The following is a 27387-nucleotide window of genomic DNA, read 5'->3' as shown; positions in this document are numbered from 1 at the left end:
ACCAAAAAAGGACATAAAATGACCAAAAAAGACACAAAATTATTTTAAAAAGACACAAAATGAGACACTTAGAAATGACACTAAAAATAATAAATTATCTCTTAAAACAAGATAAATTATCTAACACTTCTAAATCTAAAGTTTGTTTTTTTTAATCTTGGTAAGGAACTTTAAATTTCCTATTTTAAGTGTTCAACATGCTTATTTCTAGATTTAATAATCTTAATTTAATAAATCTTGTCAAGGTAAATTATCTGTCCATGCAGCAAGATCATTTCCCTCAGATTTACTGTTTTTATCTGGTTTTAAACACACCTTTCTTGCAGTGTGTGTGTGTGTGTGTGTGTGTGTGTGTGTGTGTGTGTGGGCCAGTTAGAAGTAGTCTCTCCTCCGTGAGTCGTCGCTGATGAACGAGGGGTTCCACTGGGCCGGGTAGATGCAGGAGTGGCGAGACCCCGGTAGACCTGTGAACGGGTACAGGCCGTTCCTCTCCAGGTCTGAGTTACGTAACGCCGGCTGAGGAGAAGGAGCAGAAAGAGAGAACATGTTTATGATGCACTGATACATCAAGGGGAGATAAATGAGGAGATAAATGAGGAGATAAATGAGGAGATAAATGAGGAGATAAATGAGGAGGTGGGGGACATAAAGCTGTGCTGTACGTCTCCTTACAGCACACAGTTGATACGATGAATTTTGGACAAATAATGAAGCAGACAACAACTAAAACATCTCTCTGTCGTTGCATTTATATATATGTTTTTATATTTTATTGTTACTTTTAATCTAAGTGCTTTGCTATCAGTTTAAAGGTCCATTCTGACCTCCTGAGTGTGTAACAGTCAGCTTCAAGCCAGAGACTCCTTGGAAAGTAACAACTTGATACTTTGGGATTTGTCAGAAAAGACACAAAATTACCCAAAAAGAATCAGATTGACCACAAAATGATCAAAAAAAGACACAAAATTACCAAAAAAGATCTAAAATGACCAATAAAGACATAAAATGACCAAAAAAAGACACAAAATTACCAAAAAAAGATGCTAAATTACAAAAAAAAGACACAAAGTTACATAAACAGACACAAAATGACTGAAAAAAGGCACAAAATGACCAAAAAAAGACACAAAATAACCAAAAAAGGCACAAAATTACCAAAAAAAGACACTAAATTACCCAAAAAAAGACACTAAATGACCAGAAAAAGACACAAAATTACAAAAAAAACACAAAATTACCCAAGAAAAAAGACATTAAATTACCAAAAAGACTAAAACACATTAACACATGAACACTTTAACACAGTGGAGACAGAGCTGACTTCCTAAATGATTTTTCGACCCCCAGAAATCATCTCGCGACCCCAATTGGGGCCGGGCCCCCCAGGTTGAGAAGCTTACCGAGTAGTAGATGTCGGTCATCTGCAGCAGGTTCTTGGTGCTGCCGTTCTCCTGCATCTCGATGGTCTCGCGGCCCCACTCGGTGGAGATGCGGTTGTTTTTAGGGAAGTCAGCGTACGGAGACATCTGCAGGTCTCCACTCTTAAAGATGATCTTGTTGATGTCGTTCTTGTCTTTCCTTGGAGAGCAGACATTAAAAAAAAGGTTAAAGAACACATTTATTCACTTCATCAAACCATATAAAATATAAGTCCAACTCACATCAAAAGATTAAAATGAACAGGACAGCAGATGGACAGATTTACAGCCTTACTGCAGCTCAAATATTATACTGGTACACTGCAAAAAGGTGTTCAGTCTAAAAACCAGATCAAACAGTAAATCTGAGGGAAATGATCTTAAAACCAGATAAATTAAAGCTGCCAGCAGTGATGAACTGGCCCGAGCAGAGTGACCTGATGATTATTTGGTTCTTACCAAGATAAAAAAAACTTTAGATTTAGAAGTGTTAGATCATTTATCTTGTTTTAAGAGTTAATTTCTTATTTTAAGTGTTCAACATGCTTATTTCTAGATTTAATAATCTTAATTTAATAAATCTTGACAAGGTAAATTATCTGCCCATGCAGCAAGATCATTTCCCTCAGATTTACTGTTTGATCTGGTTTTTAGACTAAATGCCTTTTTTGTAGTGTAGACCACTGAATATTTTGGTCAGAAGGACAAATTCTCTGACATAATGTGCTCAAAAAGGGTGTATTATTTGTTTTAAATAAAATAATTTTATCCTGATTTTAGATTGTATTCTCATGGTGTCCCACTTGGACCTGATCAAGGGCCACTCAGCTTTTCAAGCATCAACATATTTGACCTTGATTTTAATGTAATGAAACATTTTGATTTGGGGGTGAACTGTCCCTTTAACTATTAACTATAACAGCCGTCTTACTTGCAGCAGGTGACGATGAGAGCGATGATGAGGATGAGGAGCAGAGCGCCTCCTGCAGGAGACACCACCACGGCTATCAGCTTGTAAACTGTAATGTCAAAAAACAACATATTTAATAATAATAATAATAACTTTATTTATATAGCACCTTTTAAGACAGCAGTTTACAAAGTGCTTGGACAGAGAGCAGTTCATTATAACGAAAATGATGTTATAAGGCTAAAAACAATTCTTACATTAAAATAAAAACAATAAGAGACAGAGCAGGAACAATCACAAGACATTCTCACAGACACAGAAAATAAAAGGGAAAAGGAGTAAAAAAATAAAAAGTGAAGAAGTAAAGAGGAGTGGTGAGATAGAAAGCAAGTCTATAAAAGTGGGTTTAAAGAAGTGATTTAGAAGAAGTTACTGACTCTAATGCTTAACTTCGAAAAATATAACTAACGGTATATAAAAGATCACCAGAGCAGAGCCCAACAAATATATTGTAATAAAGATGAATCAGCCACTTACAGTTTCCACAGTTGAATCCTCCAAATCCAAACATGCACCTGAAAAGCAAAAAAACACAATCTACTGTGAGAATGTGGACTAAAATAGTTCAGAGTTTTAAAAGTGGATCAATACTGTAAGGAATAAACAAAAGAAGCTGAACTTACGGGACACAGGTTCCATTTTCCAGCTTGTAACCGTCACCACATTCTGAAACAAGACGTTTGGTTCAGAAAAAGTCAAATTAAACAGTTTGGCATAAAGAGTTTAAAAGTCTCATATGTCCTGTCATTAACTGAGAGGGATTACAGGTTAACCCTCTGAAATCTTCGACTATTATGTCCTTTAAAAAATCTGTTAAAAAATCTTCACCATGCCATGTTGGCATCAGGTTTTCTCACCTATATGTCCTGATAATTAATTTTTAACTTTGACTTACTTGATCAAAATGTTGAACCCAAAAGAAACAAAGGAAACATAAAATCTGATCTTGAAAATTATGTTTCACAACACAGAATTTCAAATGTTGCAAATATGAACACAGGTTGCAAATATAACATATAACAGGTAAAATGAGGAAAATATCTACTTCTATATTTTATACTAAATATATTTGACAATATCTCTGGTTTTACTTGGCAGAATATCATCAAAACAATCTGGCATGGAGTTTCAAGACAGAACTTTAGAGGGAAGCTGATGGAAAGACTTGATGTTGCTTCTTTTTTATGTCATGAAGAATTAATGTGCAGGTGCTTTCATGGACTCTAGAGCAGGGGTGTCAAACTCTGGCCCGCGGGCCAAATTTGGCCCACAGTGTAATTTTATTTGGCCCGCGAGGCAATACCAAATTATTATATAATTATTGTACTATAAAAGCTGACCTGCCGGTATTATACGGCGCATTTACCACTAATACTAGATTTATTAAAGTTGAAAAAGTTGAAAAAAAGTTAAAAAGTTTATTTTGATATTTAAATCAGAAGGATGCAAATAGAAAAGAGGCATACGATTTTTATTTATTTTTTATTTAATAAATGAATGACATTGATGTGTTTTTTATTTGAAATTTGATTTTGCATGTCTGCACTATTTAGTTATATATTGTATGTTTATAAGCGTTGCTGGTTCCATATTTAATGTTAAAGCAAAACATGTTTGGTATATATTAAAAGGTTTATTTGTTCAATGTTGGCCCGCGATTTTATTCAAGTTTTACATTTTGGCCCATTGTGTATTTGAGTTTGACACCCCTGATTTAGAGGGTTAATTTCCTATGTAATGTCTACTTCTTAATACGTCTGGTTTAATCAGTTTTAATCAGGTTAATATAAGTTTAAACATGGTGATGGTTGTATTGAGTGATAATAAACAGATTCCCAGGTCTCTACCTAAGCAGGACTGGTCCTCTGGGTTGTGTTTGTAGTATCCGGGCAGACAGTGACAGTTGGCTGAGCCGCTGCTGTCGCTGCAGGAGGAGCGCTCCGTATCACACTGAGTCTTCTGGGCCACACACAGACTCTCCACTGGAACACAGGGGACACAGCCAGTCAACAACAACAACAACAACAACAACAACAACAACAACACAGGAAGCTGCTCAGCACTTGGACAACAATTCGCCTTCAGTTCTGGTTCAAACCACTAAGTAGGAAGATTTCACATCAATCCAAAATATTTTGTAATAAAGAGAATGAAAAATAAGAAGAAGATAAGAAGAAGAAGAAGAAGAAGAAGAAGAAGAAGAAGAAGAAGAAGGAGAAGAAGAAGAAGAAGAAAAAGAAGAAAAAGAAGAAGAAGAAAAAGAAGAAGAAGAAAAAGAGGAAGAATAATTCATATTTTTTTCAAACATTTACAGACATGTTTTACAGGTAATCTTTTACATTTTTCATTTTATTGCTGATACATTATTGGTATTTTTAGATTGAGTTTTATTACTATTTTATTGTTTTATGGTTTTAAGTATTTTATTGTTTTTATTTATTACTATATTTGTGTATGATTTTTATTGTATTTTAATAACTGTACAGCACTTTGACTTTGGTCTGATATTCTCTGTAAATAGAATATACAGTCATGGAAAAAATATTAGACCATTGTTTTCTTCAGTTTCTTGTTCATTTTAATGTCTGGTACAACTAGAGGTTCATTTGATTGGACAAATATAATGATAACAATCATAAGAGTTTAATTATAGAGCTGATATCTAGACATTTAACATGGTTTTCTTGATAATAACCAAAATCATTATCAATAAAACCATGTTAAATGTCTAGATATCAGCTCTTAAATTAAACTCTTATGATTGTTATCATTATATTTGTTACCTTTAGTTGTACCAGACATTAAAATGAATAATAAATTAGAGAAAACAAGGTGTTCTAATCATGTTTTCCATGACTGTAGCAGCTGGATGATGAAGTTTCTGGTTGATGAAACTGTTTATAGATAAATTCTGCCCTCTAGTGGCTGCAAACACACTCACAGCTACTTTTGGTAGCATCTAAAAACTGTATTAAACGTGTTAAAATGATCAGCCTGATGAAGCAGTGTAATAATGAGTGTGTGGTGTTACCGTGGTAGGTGAGGTGGTGGAGCAGCACCACCCTGCAGTGAGCCAGAGACGAGCTGCAGTTACTGAGAGTCATCTGGATGCTGTTGGAGACTTCTGAACTGGTCACGTCGGTGTAGATGGAGAACATGTTGACAGCTGAGATACCAACACCATCATCTCCTCTGTGGGGAAGAGGTCAGAGGTCAGAACAAAGGTTTAATTTACTGAATCACACTGTTTAGTCCTCCAAACACAATTAGTCAGTCCCAAAATCATCGATCCACCAACATAAAGTCCTCCGCTAGAAATCAGAAAAGTTATCCAGTCCTGTTTTTTCCATTTCCAGTTTCATAGACTTGCTTTGATGTAATGCTGTCTATCTCACCACTCCTTTTTACTTCTTCACTTTCTACTTTTTTACTCCTTTTACCTTCTATTTTCTGTGTCTCTTAAGTCACGTCAAGTCAAGTCAGATTTATTTATATAGCGCATTTAAGTGCTTCACATAAAAGTGCAAGAAAGTGCAATAAAATACAGAATTGACAAAATTGACAAAGGTAACAAAGAAAACAAAACAAAACAAAACAAAATTTAATTTAAAATAAATTAAAAGAAGATGGGATATTTTTTAAAAGCACTGTGGGATTACTAGGGTACACTATTCCCTAGCACTTGCCAGAGGAAAAAAAATGTCTTGTGATTATTCCTCCTCTGTCTCTTATTGTTTTTCTTTTAATGTAAGAATTATTTTTATCCTTATGGCATCATTCTCCTTGTGATTAACTGTTTCTCTGTCCGAGCACTTTGTAAACTGTTGTTTTCAAAAGGTGCTATATAAATAAAGTTATTATTATTATTATTATTGTTATTACACTCAAAAAGTGTTCATGTTGGAACAAATAACTTACTCCTTGAGGCTTCAAAAAGATATATTTGTTAACAGATGGAGACCTGCCATGACCATACTAATGCAATAATCTCATGTTACCTTTATTTTATTTTACTTTATTTCACTTAATTTAATTTGATTTATTTCCATTAACACAGTTTATTATTTAATTACTTATTGTTTGTTTGTGTTACTTTGGTTTAACCATGTCATTTATACATATTTGACTTATATGCTTTAATGCTGTATTAAGCAGATCACAAATGAAAAACAGCAGACTAAATGTAAATTTGTATATATGTGTTTGTATATGCTGCAAAAATTGAAATAAAATTTAAGTTAAAAAAAAAAAAGTGTTCATGTTGCACCATTTAGTTAAAAAAAATGCATGTTTTTTCTTCTTTAATTTACATTTACTCAAGTGAAGTCCTAATAAATATAATCCTAACCACTTTTTTCCACTTTTTTGATTTATAAAAATGTATTAAAATGAAATAAAACAGTAAATAGCAGAAATAAAATAGTTACGTACTTCTTACTGAGTGTAGATCGGCTGTAACCTCGGAGGACTGACAGCGAAGCGTTGAGCTGAAGGGAAACACACGAAGAAGAGAGTAGCAGATATATAAAACAAGGAGCTGGAGTCAGAACCAAACAGAGTCAGTGGTGTGTTCCTCACCAGCTGGAGGATCTCTCTCTGGATCTCGTGCATGGTGGCTCCATGAGGCAGTCTGTTCACGCTGAACGTCCCCAGAAAAGTCTTCGCTGTGGAGGAAACACAGTCAGTGGATCCATGTACAGGAACGTCTCAAAAAACTAGAATACTGTGAAAAAGTTCAACATTATTGTTTAAATTATTTCAGAAAGTAAAACTCATACATTATATAGATTCATCATCACATAGAGTGAAATATTGCAAGCCTGTTTTTCTTGTAATTTTGGTGATTCTGGCTTAGAGAGAATGAAAACACAAATCTAATTAATGTCTAATTAATGCAGTAATTCATGTAAAAGGAGGCCCAACTCTTTGGTCATTTTGTGTCCTTTTTTACGTCATTTTTGTGTCTGTTTTTGGTAATTTTGGGTCTTTTTTGTGTCCTTTTGGTAATTTTATGTATTTCTTGGGTATTTTGTGTCACTTTTGGTAATTTTATATATCTTTTTTGATAATTTTATGTCTTTTTTTGGTCATTTTTGTGTCTTTTTTGGGTCATTTTTGTGTCTTTTTTGGGTCATTTTTGTGTCTTTTTGGTAATTTTTTATGAAAGATTTGAATATCATAAAAAAGTTCAATATTTTTTGTCTATTATTTCAGAAAGTGAAACTCATACATTATATAGATTCATTACACATAGAGTGAAATATTTCAAGCCTGTTTTTCTTGTAATTTTGGTGATTCTGGCTTAGAGAGAATGAAAACTCTTTCACTTTCTTAAATTATTGACAAAAGAATATTGAACTTTTTCATGATTTTCACATTTTTTTAGTTGTAACTGTGTAAAAAAAGACACAAAGTGATGAAAAAATAGATGTAAAAATGACTGCAAAAGACACAAAAATGTCCAAAAAACGACATAAAATTACCAAAAGAGACACAATATAACAAAGAAAATTCATAAAATGACCAAAAATAGATGCAAAAATGACCAAAAAGAGACATACATTTACCAAAAGACACACAAAATACCAACTGTGGACTCCAAAATTTAACTTCTTCACAATATTCTAATTATTCTAATTCTAAACTAGGAATCACATATTCAACTTCTGATCAATATTCTCATTTTATACTGAGACACTGAGTTTAGTGTTTTCATTATCTCTAAGCCAGAATCATCAAAATGACAAGAAAAAACAGGCTTGAAATATTTAACTCTATGCATAATGAATCTATATAATGTATGAGTTTCACTTTCTGATGATTGACAAAAAATATTGAACTTTTTAACGATATTCTAATTTTTTTAGATGTACCTGACTTCAACATACTTCATGTTTGCATATTTCCATCATCTGTGACTGAAAACCCTCTTATTATTATTATTATTATTATTATTATCATTATGATTATTGTACCTCTGGTGCAGGTGCGTCCGTCCTCCAGGTCGAAGCCCAGCGGACATTCACAGCTGAAGGATCCTCGTGTGTTGACACATCTGGAGCCGGAGGGGCAGGGGTCTCTCTCACACTCATCCACATCTGGAACCACAACCACACGCAGCTATTTGTTTATTTGTTTATTTAAAATGATCCCCATTAGCTGACGCCAAGACGACAGCTAGTCTTCCTGGGGTCCAGACAATCATTTTTAATAGAGTAACACAGGCATTACAAACTCAAGTCATTATAAAAATATATAAAAATTAAAAAATAAGAAAAGAAAAAGAGCCCAGCCACACACTAGAAGACTGTTGGATGCAGCATAATAAACATTAATATGTTCATCATTTGGGCTCTGTTTATACCTTAATAGGACAACATATCCTGGGAGATATAACTCATAAAATCCAAAATACTGAAAAGATACATATATTTTGAATGTGGAAATATTTTTCTGAGGGCCTAAAGACATGAGTGCCAACATTAAATTATTTTTTTTCAACTTATTTTCCACTCCTGCCTGTTTTAGGGTTGAAAACATGATACATTTTATAAATGAAACAGCAGTACAATAAGTAGTAAAAATTTGCCCTACTTTGCGTAAATCCATCAATAATAACAATCTAATAATATATAAAACTTTACTTTTAATAAAGAGTAGAATCATCCACAAACATAGTCACCCTAGCATTACCATGTACATACGGCATACCATTAGTAAAAATTGAAAATAAAAGAGGTCCTAGAAAGCTTCCCTGGGGGACTCCACAGTCCAGGAACTTACAGCAAAAAAAGCATTAAAATATACTCAAACCACCGAAGGTATTATAATATAATTTCTATAAAAAAACTTCAATGATACCTGAATCTTAACCCTCAGAAAAGACAATTCCCGACTTGAATTTCATACTTTTCTGGAGATTTTGTTTGAGATTTAGGCATTTAAAAGTTTGATTAACTTGCATGATAGTTAAACAGTGAGGAAGAGTAAAAAGTTGTTACTTATACTTCTGGTGGCAAGCAAAAAAGCAGTCTCAAGAAGGTGGTTAAAACAAGACCCTGGCTAGATGTGGTCCATCAAAATCCAGGCTGACAAATTTTCTAGAATATGGTCTAAATGGACTGGGTATGTTGATCATATAGGCCTAAAATCAGATTTTGTTTGAGTCTTTTTTTTTTGTTTTGTTGTAATTGTCTATGTATATGCATGTCCGTTTTTCTTTCTTTATTTTATTTCAGAGAATTAAAGTAAAACTCCCTCTTATGTTTGAACTGTTCATAATGTTAATACATAAAAATGTTAAAAAATTGGGCCTGGGAAGAAAACTGATGTTAATATATAACTATGGATACAGAATGAAAATCCTGATGGTTCTCTTTTCTATGATTTAGTTTTCTTTTCCTTTCCTTTGCTTTTCCTTTGTATCAGGAACCTGTAAATCTAAGAGAAATTATGTTTTGTTTTGTTTTTAAGAAGGGAAAATATCCTACGTTATATGAAACCTGTTGGCCTCAATAAAGATTAAATAAAAAAATAAAAAACCAGTGAGGAAGAGGAGGATGAAGAGGAGGAGAGGCTCACCCTGGCTGCAGGTGGGTCCTGTCCAGGCCTGCTGACAGTGACAGGTGAATTGATGCCCTTTATAGTTCACACACATCCCTCCGTTCATACAAGGGTTAGACACACAAGGGTTTCCTGTTCAGAGAGGAGAAAAGGCTTTTTATCATTACAGGGTAATTATTTTACACATCTCTATATCTCACTAATCTCATCATGTGGATTGTCCCTAATGCACATTGTCCTAACTTTTGTATTTTTCTATTTTTCTGTTACACAGACATCTTTTACATCATCTCAGTGCTGCTCCAATGGTCGGAGTGGGACTAATATCCCTATTATAATCAGCATTAAAGTTATTTATTTTAAGTTGCACATTAGATAGATTATTAGATGATGTCATCTTCTTCAGACCAGAGGGAACTGATCTGTGGTAGTCTGAATAAACCAACTTGAATTCAGTGGTGGATCTAAATTAAATCTAATTTAATTTCGATCGAAATAAGCATGTTGAACACTTAAAATAAGAAATTAACTCTTAAAACCAGATAAATTAAAGCTGCCAGCAGTGATGAACTGGCCCGAGCAGAGTGACCTGATGATTATTTGGTTCTAGAAGTGTTAGATCATTTATCTTGTTTTTAGAGTTTGTGTGTTTTTTTTTGTCAAGTTGTGTCTTTTTTTGTAATTTTGTGTCTTTTGTGGTAATTTTGTGTCTTTTTTTTTGGTAATTTTGTGTCTTTTTTGATCATTTTGTGTCTTTTGTGGTAATATTGCGTCTTTTTTTGGTCACTTTCCATCTTTTCTGGTCATTTTATGTCTTATTTTGGGTCAATTTGTCTCTTTTTTTGTCATTTTGTGTCTTTTTTTGGAATTTTGTGTCTTTTTTGGTCATTTTGTGTCTTTTGTGGTAATATTGCATCTTTTTGTGGTCAATCTGTCTCTTATTTTTGGTCACTTTCCGTCTTTTCTGGTCATTTTATGTATTTTTTTGGCTCAATTTGTGTCTTTTTTTTGTCATTTTGTGTCTGTTATGCCTTTTCTTATTTTAAGCGTACAACATGCTTATTTCTATATTTAATAATCTTAATTTAATTTCCCTCAGATTTCGTGTTTTTATCTGTTTTTTAGACTAAACACCTTTTTTGCAGTGTTCTTTTTTTAAACCTTTATCAGGCAAAGAACTATATTTGGTAACTTCAGGTAATATTTTGAGAAAAAAGTTGCAAATTTACTAGGTCAAAGTGGCAAATCTACAAGAAAAAAAGTCGTAGATTTAAGAGATTTAAAGTGGCAAATCTGCACGAAAAAAGTCGCAGATTTACGTGAATAAAGTGGGAAAAAAGCAATTTTTTTCTCCCAGATTCACCACTTTAAATCTCATAAATCTGCACATTTTTTTCTCGTAGATTTGCCACTTTAATCTCGTAAACTTTTTCCTCAAAATATTATTTTTGTATGTTTTTTTACACATTCTGGCTGTATGTAATATCCTCCAATATTCTCTAGGGTTGAAATTTGGAATTTGCAACTATTTCAAATTCAATAAAAAACTCAAATAAAAAAATAGTGTCCTATTAAGGGTTAAAGTTGTCACTAAAAATGAAGGGAGAGTATAAACTACTGACTTGGAGGCCGCGGTGCCTTGGTGGGTGACGTGGTCCCCACTAACGTTGTGGTCCCTCTTTCCGTCTGTCTCCTGGTGGTCTGCAGAGCCTCGGTGGTCCTGGTCGGGGTGCTGTGGGTGGAGGTGGAGGTGGAGGAGGAGGTGGTGTGCTGGCTCTGAGTCGTGGTTTTAGCCGGAGAGCTGGTGGTGCTGGTGGTGGTGGTCTCTACCTGCAGGGTGGTGGGCTCTGTGGGCTCCACCAGCCCAGTGGAGGGCCCCTGGGTCTGGCTGGGGGACACCCGGGGGGTCGGGGGGGCTGCAGACGTCAGCAGGTTGGGGGTGGAGGCCGTGGTGGAGGGGGTGGTGTACGGGGTGGTGGTGGTGGTGGGCTCCGTAGGAGACCCTGGAGGAGAGATGATGGTGGTGCTGCTGAAGCTGGAGGAGGAGGTGGAGGGGAGCGGAGGAGGGGAGGTGGTGGAGGAGGAGGTGGAGGCTTTAAACGTGTCTTCCTCTGTTATCTGTTGTCTGTAACATAGAAAATAAATCTGTCAAAACTAGAGCTAATATGGACCAAAAGTCATATCCCCATATATTTAGGCTGAATATCAACATGCGATATATATCCTGATATTTTTATTGCAAAGTGAGAGCAAATGTTCATTCAAAGTGAAATATGACATGTCACAAGTATTATTATATTTATTATATATATTTATATTGCAAAAATAAAATAAAAAAATAAATAAAAAAGAGCAAATACACTGACAATCAGGGACAACTAAAATAAATAAAATGAATAAAATTAAAAATCAAGAAATAATAATGATTAAAAAAAGAGCAAACACACTCTGACAATCGAGGACAACTAAAATAAATAAAATAAATAAAATAAATCAAGAAATAATAATGATAAAAAAAGAGCAAACGCACTCTGATGATCAAGGATAACTAATATAAAATAATGATAAAAAATAAAATAAATAAAAAATAAAAAATAAATAAATAATTAGAATTATTAATAATAATAATAATAATAATAATAATAATAATAATAATAATAATAATAATACATTTTTTAAAATAACTGAAAATTCAGAACTAACCAATTGTGCTGCCGTGTATGTGTAAATACCATTCCTTGAGCCATTATTTTGTTATTTATCCAATAATAATAATAAAAACATCATCTCATTATTTATTCAATAATAATAATAATAAAGCGTACCTTTCTGTGACAGTAACCAGGGTGGTGGTGAGGACGGCTTCAGTCAGCAGCACCGGAGTGTCCGTCAGAGAGTCGTCCACCTCGGTGGTGCTGCTGCTGACTGTAGGGGGCGCCGTGGTCAGACCCCGGTCCACGCCGCCCTCCCTGGTCTGGGGTGAGACCCTCTCAGTGCCCTGCTGGTTCTGAGTGCTGGAGCTGTGGGCTTCAGTGGTGGAGGACTCGGTGGAGGTCTCGACACTAGACCCCGACCCCTGATCCGTCCCCGAGACGTTTTCAGGCCGATCTGAGGGCGAAGTGACAGACGGTGTGGAGGACATGGACACTTGTGATTGGTCGGTGCTGGGCTCCGTCACTCTGAGGGGTGGTGTGGAGTCGGAGGTCTCCTCTGATGTGGAGGTGTACTGGTGATGGGTGGAGTTAGGCTGACCAGTTTGTGTTCCTCCAGTCTCTGGAGACGTCCCCTTGAAGGATTGGGTCATGTGCTGGTCTGTAGTGTCCCGGCTGTCAGTCCGGGTGGACGGGGCACTGTGGGTGTAGTCCTCCGTCTCTGCAGAAGTCCCCCAGGTGGAGGGGGGCTGGTGGGAGTTGGAGTCCTCTGTGAAGGCTGAAGAGGAGGTGCTGTTGCTGGAGGAGGAGGTGACAGACAGCAGCGTCCTCTCCCCGGCCCGGCTGATGGCCGTGGAGGTGTAGGTGGTGTCGGTGTGGACGGCTGTATTGGACGTGGAGGCGGAGGCGTCTCCCAGTCGGAGGGTGGTGTCGGGGCTGTCCTGGGGGAGTCTGCTCTCGTCTGGCAACATCCAGGAGCTGGACTCCCAGGAGACGGCAGGGGAGGCGCCCGGCACCTGGTCTGTGTTGGTAAAGTCCTTCCAGCCCCAGTCGGTGGGGCCGCTCCTGCTGCTGCTGCCACTGGTTCCACTGGTTCCACTGGTGCTGCCAGTGCTGCTACTAGTGCTGCTGCTGCTCATGTCTTTGGTGCTGCTGCTGCTACTAGTGCTAGTGCTGCTCCTGCTGCCAGTGCTGCTGCTGCTACTACTACTGCTGCTGCTACTGGTGCCACTGGTTCCACTGGTTCCACTGGTGCCACCAGTGCTGCTACTAGTGCTGCTGCTGCTGATGTAACTGGTGCCGCTGCTGCTGTTGTGGTTGCTGCTACTAGTGCTGCTGCTGCCTGAGCTGCTGCTAATTTTGCTGCTTCCACTGGTGCCACTGCTTCTACTGGTGCCACTGCTTCTACTGGTGCCACTGCTGGTGGTAGTGCTGCTGCTGGTGCTGCTGCTGGTGCTGCCTCTACTGGTACTCCTGCTGCCACTGGTGCTGCTGGTGCTGCTGGCCTCAGTGGTAGCTACAACAAGGGTGGAGGTGAGTGGCTCAGTAGACAGTTTTGTGGCCTCCAGTGATCTGCTGCTTGTTTCTGTGATGGTTTGTGTCTGATCAGTGTCTGTGGAAATAACAAAAAGAAAACATAAGATCAAGTTAGTCTGAATAATCACTTCAAACAAGGCTTACGGCATATACATTGTTTATACATAGCAAAAGGTAAACAAACACATATACATTTGTGTTTGCAGACATAAAATTGTAATTATCCAATGGTGTCTTTAGATAGACCTGGATGATTAACCTTACAACATAGAGCATTCAATTTATTTTAATTTGGTGTATATACATACAATTCAGCCCAGTGTTAATCCATTAGGTTTTATTACTTGAGTGTGGTCTCCAATATAAAGCTTTCTTACAGTATTATTGCTTAAACAAATGGTGATCTGGCCATTAGCACCTTGGGATTGCTTTTAACAATGAAAGTGCTTTACAAATAAAATGTATTATTATTATTATTATTATTATTATTACTGTGCTTAAAATTACCCATCTGGCAAAGAACTCTATCTCCATAAAATGTTTCAAAAGATGTCTGAAAGCCCATTTAACTTCTGTTTTAAAACTCTAATTCACACATGATAAATATGAACATGATATACTTATCATGTATATCATGATAAGTATATCATGTTCATATTTTGTTTTTATATTGTTATTTTTGTTATTGTCATTATAACTTGATGTTATACATATGTTTTTCTACTATCCCATCTGCGTCTCCCTGCACTTTGCATTATTTGTTATCTTTGTCATTTTATGTTATTATAACTGTGCAAATAAATAAACCAAACCAAAAAATAAACTGTTGATATTGCAGCTAACTTCCATCTGTGGCCACCAGAGGGCGCTCTGTAGGCTGTCTGGCCTCTGCAGGCTGCAGGGAGGGGGAGATGGTGTAGCTGCTTGCTGCAGAGGCAATGATTTTGGGTGGAGAACAATTGGCAGCCGGCTTGTCTGCTCTAACAAAGGCTGGAGGTCCTAAATATGGCGGTGAGTGTCTCCACTGGGAACAGACCGTTTCCTTCCTAAAGCTGAGTGAGCAGCAGGCAGAAAACTGTCACTGGATCTGTTTTCATGTTCATGTTCACTGTCTATGCAGAGTTGTGTTGTTGTTGTTTTAATAGCCTGCCTCTAATTTGTTGTTAAGTCATAAAAACCACCCAAACATTACCAGAAGTGAAGTGTCAGAAAAGAATGTGGCTATAGAAAAAAATTGATTATTGTTTTGAAAATGAAGTTTTAACAGTTTTCCTCTGATAGTAACTCTGTATAGAGTGGGGAAGACAAGCAAAAAGCTGGAATCAACATAGATATATTGTAAATATTCGGTGTATGGTGACAAATAGGGCTCCAGGATGCCCACAAAATGTTTTAAAAACTTTTTATAATGACCACTGTCAAATCTAAATAAAACTGTAGCAGCAAACATAAAGGAGTAGGCTGTAAACACACTGACATATTATTACTTTTTCACTAGACGTATGTTGTTAACATACAGTTGCATATTTTAGTCGAAGCTAAGTTGAACTGTGGCTCAGTTGGAAACAGATATAATGGTTGGAAAGCTCAAAAGTGTCATTTGTTGGTTAAAACGTGAGCAAACTAAGAGAAAACAGCTGGATCAGTGTTCTTTACCCTCACGCTGCCAAACGATTATAACTAGAAACCTTAGCAAGTAGAGGTGGGAATCAGCAGAGGTTTTTTTTAGATTTTATCCTGATACTTGAATTACGATACGATTTTATTGTGATTTTAAGCATTTTGCGATATGGTGAGTATAGTAATACAATATATTGCGGTTTAACTGCATTTTATGTCCACAAAATTATATTCAGTCAAGAATTGTTTTGTCAAATAAGAGAAAGTTCTCAGTCTATTCAGTTTATTTCTCCACAATGAGAGTCAAAGCCACAGACTGACCAACAAAGTATTCAGTCAAACTGAACTGAACTGATATCAAACATGTTGGACGACAACAACTGCAGCATTTTATCAAACTGTCCTTAACAATATTGTCTAACTTTGCAATTTAGCGTTATTTGGACAACTTCCCGACATGATATCCTGACGCAGGATGCCGACAGATTCCTTAGATCTTCTATTTCATACGATACCAGTATCTCCAGTATATTCCTAAAGGTGAGCCCACTACAGCCTCCGGAAAAAGACAAAAACAGTGAAAATACTGACGGCGCCGGAACGCTTAATATCGATACTTGGCGGCCATGAATCGATACAATATTAATAAGCAAAATATCGTGATAATATGCTGTATCGATTTTCCCCACCTCTATTATCAAGCTAGCTAGACGGTCAGTAACTTATACTCCAATGTGCAACCGGCTGATGCGACCGGCTAATGTGCGACTGGCTAATGCGACCGGATAATGGGACCAGCTAATGCGACCGGCTAATGTGCAACCGGCTAATGTGCGACCGTCTAATGTGCAACCGGCTAATGTGCGACCGTCTAATGTGCAACCGGCTAATGTGCGACCGTCTAATGTGACTGGCTAATGTCCAACCGGCTAATGTGACCGACTAATGTGACCGGCTAATGCGACCAGCTAATGTGACCGTCTAATGCAACCGGCTAATGTGACCGTCTAATGCGACTGGCTAATGCAACTGGCTAATGTGTGACCGGTTAATGTGCAACCGGCTAATGCGACCGGCTAATGTGCAACCGGCTAATGCAACCGGCTAATGTGCAACTGGCTAATGCAACCGGCTAATGTGCGACTGGCTAATGCGACCAGTTAATATGCGACCGGCTAATGTGCAACCGGCTAATGTGACTGGCTAATGTCCAACCGGCTAATGTGACCGACTAATGTGACCGGCTAATGCGACCAGCTAATGTGACCGTCTAATGCAACCGGCTAATGTGACCGTCTAATGCGACTGGCTAATGCAACTGGCTAATGTGTGACCGGTTAATGTGCAACCGGCTAATGCGACCGGCTAATGTGCAACCGGCTAATGCAACCGGCTAATGTGCAACTGGCTAATGCAACCGGCTAATGTGCGACTGGCTAATGCGACCAGTTAATATGCGACCGGCTAATGTGCAACCGGCTAATGTGCGACCGGCTAATGTGCACCATTATCTGGGTGTCCAAATTTGAGTTGGAGAACTCCGACATCAGTCGGACTAACACGTTTACATGCTCTTCAGTTGTCCAGTTATAGTCAGATTAAGGCAATAATTTGTTTTGTTCAAGTGTCATCTAAACATACTGAGTGTGTGTGTGGTATTTCTCTGCCTATCACTGACACTGAGCTGTCTGACAGCTGATATCTGGCCCGTCTCCAGCAGCCCAGAACTGGATCAACAGCTCTGGTAGAGGATGAGCGTCGGTGGCGGCAGCATCCTGACAGCCAGCAGGCGGCCACCCTCCAACACCAGCGGAGGGGAGAGTTCAACTGGTGAACAGCTCGTCCACTGGGAGTCTGAGAGGAGAACTGGGCCACTGGACTCTGTTTCTCTCTCTCTCTCTGTGTCTCACTTCCTCTCATGTGTCTCTCTCATTATTTCATTTTCTCTCTCTGGATCCAGAAGTCAGACTGGAACGTGGTGTTGGCAGCGTGAGAGGAACACTCCCAGATTCTCCGCTGTTTATCTCTCCACTGTTAACACGGCTGTCAATGTCGTCTACCACATCTGTTATACAACAGAAGCTCTGCTCTGGCTTTTATTTGTCATTTTTATTCATCTGCAAACAGGAAACTAGCAAAAGTCTCAGAAGAAGTGAGGATGCTGATCAGATTCGATATTAAGATCGTGAAAAGAATGACACTACACTGCAAATTATTTGTTTCTTACCAAGATAAAAAACCTTAGATTTAGAAGTGTTCCATAATTCATCTTGTTTTAATGTTGTTTCGATCGGTCATTTTTGGTAATTTTACATCTTTTTGTGTCTTTTTTGGTATTTTTTTTTGTGTCTTTTTTGGTATTTTTTTGTGTTTTTTTGGTCTTTTTTTGTGTCTTTTTTGGTATTTTTGTGTATTTTTTGTGTCTTTTTTGGTATTTTTGTGTATTTTTTGTGTCTTTTTGTGTCTTTTTTTGTGTCTTTTTTTGTGTCACAAAATGACCAAAATAAGACAAAAAATTTACAAAAGACATAAAATTAAAGATGAACTGGCCCGAGCAGAGTGACCTGACAATTATTTGTTTCTCACCAAGATAAAAAACTTCAGATTTAGAAGTGTTCCATAATTTATCTTGTTTTAATGTTGTTTCGATCGGTCATTTTTGGTAATTTTACATCTTTTTGTGTCTTTTTTGGTATTTTTTTTTTGTCTTTTTTGGTATTTTTGTGTCTTTTTTGGTATTTTTGTGTCTTTTTTGTGTCTTTTTGTGTCTTTTTTGTGTCTTTTTTTGTGTCTTTTTGTGTCTTTTTTGTGTCACAAAATGACCAAAAGAAGACAAAAAATTTACAAAAGACATAAAATTAAAGATGAACTGGCCCGAGCAGAGTGACCTGACAATTATTAGTTTCTTACCAAGATATTAAAAAAAATTTGATTTAGAAGTGTTCCAGAATTCATCTTGTTTTAAGAGTTAATTTTCTTATTTTAAGCGTTCAACATGCTTATTTCTAGATTTAATCATCTTAATTTAATAAATCTTGTCAAGGTAAATTTTCTGTCCATGCAGCAAGATCATTTCCCTCAGATTTACTGTTTTTATCTGGTTTTTAGACTAAACACCTTTTTGCAGTGTAAGTGAATTGGTTTGACTTGATAAACTGATGAATCAGATTTATAGATGTAAACTATAATTATCAGTCTTTTGTATAAGCTTATAGTGGAAAGTTGAATGCTTAAAATAAAAAAAAATAACTCTTAAAACAAGATAAATTATCTAATACTTCTAAATCTAAAGTTTTTTTTATCTGTAAAATACAAATAGTTCATGTGTTCCTGTGGACTTTTTATTCTATATTCAGTGAACAAATATTCCTGTGTGGTTGTCACCAGATGACTGTTTAATTTATTAATATTATTTAACCAAAAACGTGCAATACACTTTCATTACACTGTATCCAGCATGCATAGCATTTAAATTAATGTTGGCATGCAATTTGTCGCAGAAGAGCACCAGAAAGTTAGAGAGATTATTGTTAATCATAAAAAAAACATTGATATATCTCCAGTTTTTATCATAAATTAACTCTGCTGTTGTATTTCTATTGTAATCTGCAGCTAAAGCTTATTTTACTGCACTGGAAATGAAATGCAGATTTTTACACACTGCAAAAAAGTTAAATTCAGATTATTACATAAAGAAATAAGCGTATAGTGTAAAGTTGAACGCTTAAAATAAGAAATTAACTCTTAAAACAAGATAAAGTATCTAACACAGGGGTCTCAAACTCAAATTACCTGGGGGCCGCTGGAGGCAGTATCAAAATGACACAAAAAAGACACAAAATGACAGAAAAAGACCTAAATTATTTTAAAAAGACACAAAACGACCAAAAAAAAGACACAAAATTACTTAAAAAAGACACAAAGTGACCAAAAAAGACAAAATTATTTAAAAAAGACACAAAATGGCTCAAAAAAGACACAAAATGACAGAAAAAAGACACAAAATGACAGAAAAAAAAACTAATTTACTTAAAGAAGAAACAAAATGACCAAAAAAAGACACAGAATTACCAAAAAAGACACAAAATTATTTTTAAAAAAGAGACAAAATTACAACAAAAAAAACCAACACAGTAAAGTGCCATTCAAATAAAACTCACATTAAACTTTCATATCAAGGTGGGGGCCACAAAATATCGTCACGAGGGCCACAATTGGCCCGCGGGCCGCGAGTTTGAGACCCCTGATCTAACACTTGTAAATCATTGGCTTTCATTTGTCTGGTTAGCATATTAATGAGGACGGCTGCTGGTGTTGACAATATGTTGATTGACAATTTATTGCCAACAGATCCAATAGTTCATGTGTTCCTGTGGACTTTATATTTTATATTCAGTGAACTAATATTTCTGTGTGTTTGTGACCTGGAGACTTGGCTCAGACAGAATCTGGAGGAAATCAGGGTGAGGAAAACGATTCATTTCCACATAATCATTCTTTATCAGCACATACTTTTTTTTTTTTGCCTTTGGAACAAAGAATTTGACCCTCACATTGTTTTCCGTGAACTGTACTGGGCAGCTCCCAGTCTGCGGTTCATGCAAAACCACATTTTATAATGTTCAGCTTACAGTAGGGCTGGGCGATATATGGATATAAAAAATATTTTGTTTTATTTTTAAATGTGATATGGAATCAGATCAAATCGATATAGTTAAAAACTATATAAACTATAAATTACAACTCCATTGTTGTATAAGTACCTTTACTTTGTGCAATAAATAAAGCTGAATGGAATTTAATCTAAAGTAATTTTATGATGCCAATTTGGGCTTCAGTAACTTGTGCATGGGATGATGGTCATTCTTCACTATTTCTGACACTTTTTAGAGCAAACTATAAAAGAATCAATAAAGAAAAGCATGCATACAAATATTTAATTATTAATATTAATTGTTAATTACAGCTCTATTAGGGCTGGGTGATATATCGATATAAAGAATATATCAATATATTTTTAAATGTGATATGGAATTAGACCATATCGTATATATCTATATAGTTATTTTTTCTTTCTTTCTTTCTTTCTTTCTTTCTTTCTTTCTTTCTTTCTTTATATATACTAGGGTTTGTCTTATTTAGTTATTTTGTAATGTTCATTATTCTTTTCTCATATAAATATAATTATTTCAGAAAAAGATTGGCCTATTTTATTTCATGGTCTATTTTTCTAAGATATTTTTTTTTTAAATGTGCACTTTATGGAGCTTTGATTCTAAAAAAAAGGTACTCCATTTTTTATACAGTATTTATGTTCACTTAAATAAAATGTTTCATTAAAACTACTTGTGACATGACATATTTGACTCTGACTGAACATTTGCTCTCACTTTGTGATAAAAATATCAGGATACAGTATATATTGTATATCGATACTCAGTCTAAATATATCAGGATATGACTTTTGGTCCATATCGCCCAGCCCTAAGCTCTATACTAATCTATACCAATCCTAGCTTATGTTATCGATGAAATTGCTTTTAAACTTGTAAGAAGCAACAACAGTGAATTTTACGGCTGTAAGAAGTTATTGATACACTTAAGAAACGCAGTATTGTGCTTTTATTAATTCTCAAAAACACGTTAGACGGACTGCACAAAAAGTAGTGCTATGATGTTGGATGTTACACTAATGTGATGAATTCAAACTGTTCTGATTGCATAAAAAAGTTAACTTTTATGACCCAGATGTTATGCATATGGTGGTGTGTTACAGTATCGCTCAATTGTAACTGCTGTATCATGATAACGTATCATATCGCCAGATTCTGGCTGATATACAACCCTAGTCAGTTTTATTTGACTCTTGTATATGGGTTTATAAATAGTATAATTTGTAAAGTTTTTGAGACAGATGTCGATACTGATTTTAGAGCGGGAAAATTCATCAATAACCAATATGGCGGCCGATATAGTTGTTTTTTTGTGGACTGTGCAGATTTTTCAGCACAGAGAGCTACTTTCTAAACATAAAACATATTACATTGTCAGCAAATTCAATAAATGATAACTGGGAAAATAAAGAATACATAGGAATAAAATAAATAGCTGAATAAACGTCAGTACTGTTCAATCAATTGCAACATTTTTTGCATTATATATTGTGTAAAAATAATAATGTAATAACGGCACATATCGGACATATACACTGATTCGTTAGCCACGAGCTAACATTAGCTAACAATTAAAGTTGTTTTAATCACAAAAAGCTACTTACTCTCTGTCGCTAAACACATGTTGCTTTCAAAATAAGAGCACAGTGTGTTAACAGAATCCACCACAGAACTTACAAGAAGACTGTCAAAATAAGATGCCTTAAATAAAACATACATGAACCTTTATTCTCCTTTACAAAATGTCATTAAAATATGCCCCCGAAACCCCTAAATGGTTATTTTTATTATTTGCTCATACTCAAGAGTCAAGAGTATTTTTTTTTTGCATTTGGCAACGGTTGAGATTTGCAATTTACACTACATTTTAGATTTTGATTTATTTATACACACTAAAACAACCATATTTTCTATATATTTTTAAGTATTTCGTAATATCGTGAAGAATATCGTTATCGCAAAAATAGCCTGAAATATCGTGATATTCTTTTAGGGCCATATCGCCCAGCCCTATAGTATATGATATTGTGACCATTGGCAAACTGTAGCATTAGCAGTAGAACAGTAATAATACTAATATTATGTGAATAGTAATACGATCTGAACTACATTATGGTTATAAAAAGGGATTTGAACAGCAAAACTGTAAATCTTAAACACATTAACTGTCTCAGTGTTCTCTGGACTCCATTAGGGCTGTTTTATGGTTCCTCTTCTGGGATCATGTTGCATTATGCATCCTGATATCCTACAATAATTTAATAAATCATCATTCAGCACTTAAATCTCTCTTTGTGCCTGCTGGCTGTGGTTTGGATTCAGAAGTATCCTGCAGCGCTCGACAAAAACCCTCAATCTGAGGGATAAAATATATAATGAACTAAATCTCTGTTGGCTCTCTGAAAAAGACACTTTATCAAATAATAAACGCTCTTGAATCTCATATTGTTTGCTCGATAAATCTGCAGAATCTGCTGGTTTTATGGGTGACATGGACTGAGTTCATGAGTGGTCTGATGCTGCACATATGAGGAGATATTCCTGAAACAGTGATCAATAAACCTGATCAACCTGTTGGTTTGAGCTGCTGATCAAAATGTTAAGACTGCAACACCTCAACTCATCTGCAAACAGGAAACTAGCAAAAGTCTCAGAAGAAGTGAGGATGCTGATCAGATTCTATATTAAGATCATGAAAAGAGTGACACTACACTTTCCTGTTTTAAGAGTTAATTGTTATTTTAAGCATTCAACATGCTTATTTCTAGATCTAACAATCTTTATTTAAGATTTAAGATAATCTGTGTTTTTTTTTGTCTTTTTGTGTCTTTTTTGGGTGATTTTACATCTTTTGTCTTTTGTGTTTTTATGTCTTTCTTGGTCATTTTACATCTTTTGTTTCTTTTTTGGTCATTTTATGTCATTTTGTGTCTTTTTTGGTGCCTTTTTTGTGTCTTTTTTTGGTCATTTTGTGTCTTTTTAGATCTTCTTTTGGTCACAAAATGACCAAAAAAGACAAAAAATGTACAAAAGAGATCAATGAAAGCTGCCAGCAGTGATGAACTGGCCCGAGCAGAGTGACCTGATGATTATTTGGTTCTTACCAAGATAAAAAAAACTTTAGATTTAGAAGTGTTAGATAATTTATCTTGTTTTAAGAGTTAATTTCTTATTTTAAGTGTTCAACATGCTTATTTCTAGATAAGTGAGCTGGTTTGACTTGATAAACTGATAAATCAGATTTATAGATGTAAACTATAATTCTCAGTCTTTTGTCAGTTTAAATCGTTGGTAGGATTTATATTTATATTCCAAAAATCAGAGTAAACTGTCTCGTGGTGGGTTTATTCTCCTTTATATCAGCGTTCCTTTATATCAAAATTAAACAATTAGTCAGGAATTGATAAGTGAAAAGAATTCATTTGCATTAATCGATTGGTTGCTCACAGCTCCTCAAGTGTAAATATAGTCTGTTTTTTCTCAGTCTTTGATACTAAAATGATTCTCTCATATCTTTAAAATCGTCACCTTTGGATATATAAAGTTGTAATTAAGAGATTATTGTTCTTTTTTTTTTTTAAAACATTGATATATCTCCAGTTTTTATCCTAAATTAACTCTGCTGTTGTATTTCTATTGCATTCTGCAGCTAAAGCTTATTTTACTGCGCTGGAAATGAAATGCATGTACAGAGCTTTTATTTTGAAGAGAAATAGAAACTCTCCAAGAGATTGGCCTATTTTATTTCATAGGCTATTTTTGTTTAAGATATTTTTTTATTTATAACACTTTATGGAGTTTTGATTTAAAAATTAAAAAAGGTACCCCTGTTGTTATACAGTATTTATGTTCAATTAAACTGTTTCAAAAAAACTACTTGTGACATGTCATATTTGACTTTGACTGAACATTTCTCTCACTTTGCAATAAAAAATATCAGGATATATATCGATATTCAGCCTAAATATATCAGGATATGACTTTTGGACCATATTGCCCAGCCGTAGGCTCTATACTGAAGCAAACAACAAAAACGTGCAATACACTTGTTTCATTACACTGTATCCATTGGTAATTATTTAAATATATATATATATATATATATATATATATATATATATATATATATATATATATATATATATATATATATATATATATTTCTCCAGTTTCACCATATCATAGATCAGAGCATCATAAATATATCATAAATATCAAATATAAATGAACTCTGCTGTTGTATTTCTATTGTATTCTGCAGCTAAAGCTTATTTTACTGCGCTGGGAATGAAATGCATGTACAGAGCTTTTATTTTGAAGAGAAATAGAAACTTATAGGCAATAATATGGATAAAGTTATGAAACTGAATGAGCTTTTTCTGCACAATTACACTTGTCAGGGACAAATATCTTACCGGGGTTTGCAGCAGCAGCAGTGTGTGTCCCAGCAGTGTGTGTGTGTGTCCCAGCAGTGTGTGTGTGTGTTTCAGCAGTGTGTGTTTCAGCAGTGTGTGTGAGCAGGATGTTCCTCTGTGATGGTGATAAACTCTCGCTGGAGGATGAAGTTGAAGTTGCATTGTTTCCCAAGTTGCTGAGTTCATCAGTGGCGGCTGAATAACCAAATCCTGCCGATACCGGATCCGTGCTGTTGCTGCTGGGGGTCCCGGCCCCGAGGGGCCCCGGTAGTCCCAGCAGGAGCACCGACAGAGACACTCCGAGGACGTGATTCAAAAACCACGTTTCCATGATTTCCAAAGACCCCAAAACGGTCGCAGATAGTTTCCCGTGAAGCAGAGCTGAGGCCGGGGAGTCTCCCGGGGACTCATGGGAGGAGCGAGCCCGCTTTTAGTGAACTTTTATAAAAAATGAAATATTAAAATAGATCCTGGAGCAGCTCCGGAGAGATCCGCTGCTCGGACGGCGGGGAACGGAAGATAAGAGAGCCGAGCAGCAGCCTGTTATCACCGCAGCGAGGAGCCGGACTCCTCCTCCTCACACACACACACACACACACACACACACACACACACACACACACACACACACACACACACACACACACACACACACACACACACACACACACACACACACACACACACACACGCAGAGCACTGCACTGTGGTGGTTTTTACTCTGCCCTGTTGTTCAACCCAGCGGCTGCATGTGTTGCCTTCAGGTGTTGTCGGAAGTCCGACATTTAACCAAAAAAAAAAAAAAGGGGGGGAAATGTAGGGCTGGGCGATATGGACCAAAAGTTATATTGATTGATTGATTTTTTTTTTTTGATTGAGGATTTATTTGAACACGAAATAAAAGATGAACAATTAAAAATAAAGGAAGAACAATAAATACAAGACAACAACACAAAATAAAACAACAACAAGACTCGACACTTATTTGTGTTCAAAAGGAGTGGGAAGAAGTCAAAGCTTATTAAATCCCTTCTCCCTATGTTAATTTACAATATTCACTTATATAACAACAACAATACACACACACACACACACACACATATATATATATATATATATATATATATGTGTGTGTGTGTATATATGTATAAATGTAGATATATATATGTATGTATAAAATATATACATATATACATATATATATACATATATGTATGTATGTATGTATGTATGTATATATGTATAACACATAGCAATATAGTATATAAAGTTATTATTACCATTATTAACATACATAACTTGTTATTAACTTACACACACATAAGTACACATGTGGTTACAATGAGACAACAATGAATAAACAAACAAAACAACAACAATACACACAAACTGTTTTTAGTAATTTTGTGTCTTTTTTGTGTCATTTTCTGTCATTGTTTGTCATTTTGTATCTTTTTTGGTCATTTGTGTCTTTTATTGTCATTTTGTGTCTTTTTTGGGTCATTTTGTGTCTTTTTTTGGTAATTTATGTCTTTTTTTGGTCCCTTTTACAACATTCCTGTTTATCAGACTAGTGCAGTGCCCATAGGAAGTGTGTATATGTACATTACATGCAGACCACTGTGTTGGAAATCCAGAGTGAATTGTGTTACTCACACAAGGGGGCGGGGCTCCCCTAAAAGGGGGCGGGGCTCCTCCAAAAGGGGGCGGGGCTCCCCAAAAGGCGTCCGATCGGAAACAGTGCAATGCTGCAACACGTCCCACGTAAATAATTATATTTAGAAAAATTAATTCAAACATCTCCAAAATCGAGGATGCACACCTTGGTGCCATGAACAAGACACATACGAGATCTGAGGTCAGTAAGATGTGAATGCAGGACTTTTACTGTAGTGGAGTCATTTCACAGTGTTGTATTAGTACTTTTACTGAAGTAAAGGATCTGAATACTTCTTCTATCACTATCTGAGTCCTGATCGTCTAGAAACAGTTGATGAGAAAGAAACAAAGTATCTTTACTGAAAACTGAGCGTGTGTTGGCAGGTTGCAGCTCTGATAACATAAAGAGGAAGTGGTTTTCACACCTTTTCTGTAGAGTTGCTGCAACACTTAATGTTGTCTCATAACACACACAGTTCACCCAAATAACATCAACACAGAGCCCTTTATCATCAGATGTCTGGAGGTCAGAGGTTAAAGGACACGTATGTCAGTCTCTCCTCAGGTTAAACCTCTGAAGTCCAGGAGGTTTTGGTTCAAATTTGTCAACTTCCTCTGCATTAATTTCTGTCTCTGTTCAGCATCTTTCAGTCTGTCCTTACATCACATGCATGGCTCCTTTTTCTCCACACAAACTTGGCTATCAGTCAGTCTTCATTGTGTCATTTTGTGTCTTTTTTGGTCATTTTGTGTCTTTTTTGGTCATTTTGTGTCTTTTTTAGTCATTTTGTGTCCTTTTTTAAGTCAATTTGTGTCTTTTTTTAGTCATTTTGTGTCTTTTTTTGTCATTTTGTGTCTATTTGTGTCTTTTTTTAGTCATTT

General features: G+C 35.9%; 1 protein-coding gene across 1 annotated transcript; it reads right to left on the bottom strand.

The window, feature by feature from the left end:
• Positions 1–335: 335 nt before the first annotated feature.
• On the bottom strand, positions 336–25612 carry heg1 (heart development protein with EGF-like domains 1). Its single transcript, XM_059343045.1, has 14 exons — positions 24847–25612; positions 12777–14214; positions 11574–12076; positions 9970–10083; positions 8364–8486; positions 6967–7052; positions 6820–6875; positions 5420–5580; positions 4236–4370; positions 3012–3054; positions 2866–2903; positions 2350–2437; positions 1401–1578; positions 336–516 (listed from the first exon to the last, which is right to left on the bottom strand). Exons 1-14 carry the CDS (start codon positions 25175–25177, stop codon positions 373–375), a joined length of 3438 nt encoding a protein of 1145 aa, XP_059199028.1. The 5' UTR covers positions 25178–25612; the 3' UTR covers positions 336–372.
• Positions 25613–27387: the final 1775 nt, after the last annotated feature.

The sequence above is a fragment of the Centropristis striata genome, chromosome 10, assembly GCF_030273125.1.
Source record: "Centropristis striata isolate RG_2023a ecotype Rhode Island chromosome 10, C.striata_1.0, whole genome shotgun sequence".
Taxonomy (NCBI): domain Eukaryota; kingdom Metazoa; phylum Chordata; class Actinopteri; order Perciformes; family Serranidae; genus Centropristis; species Centropristis striata.
The sequence above is the reverse complement of the archived record's forward strand: the minus strand, read 5'-3'. Positions and strand labels throughout refer to the sequence as shown.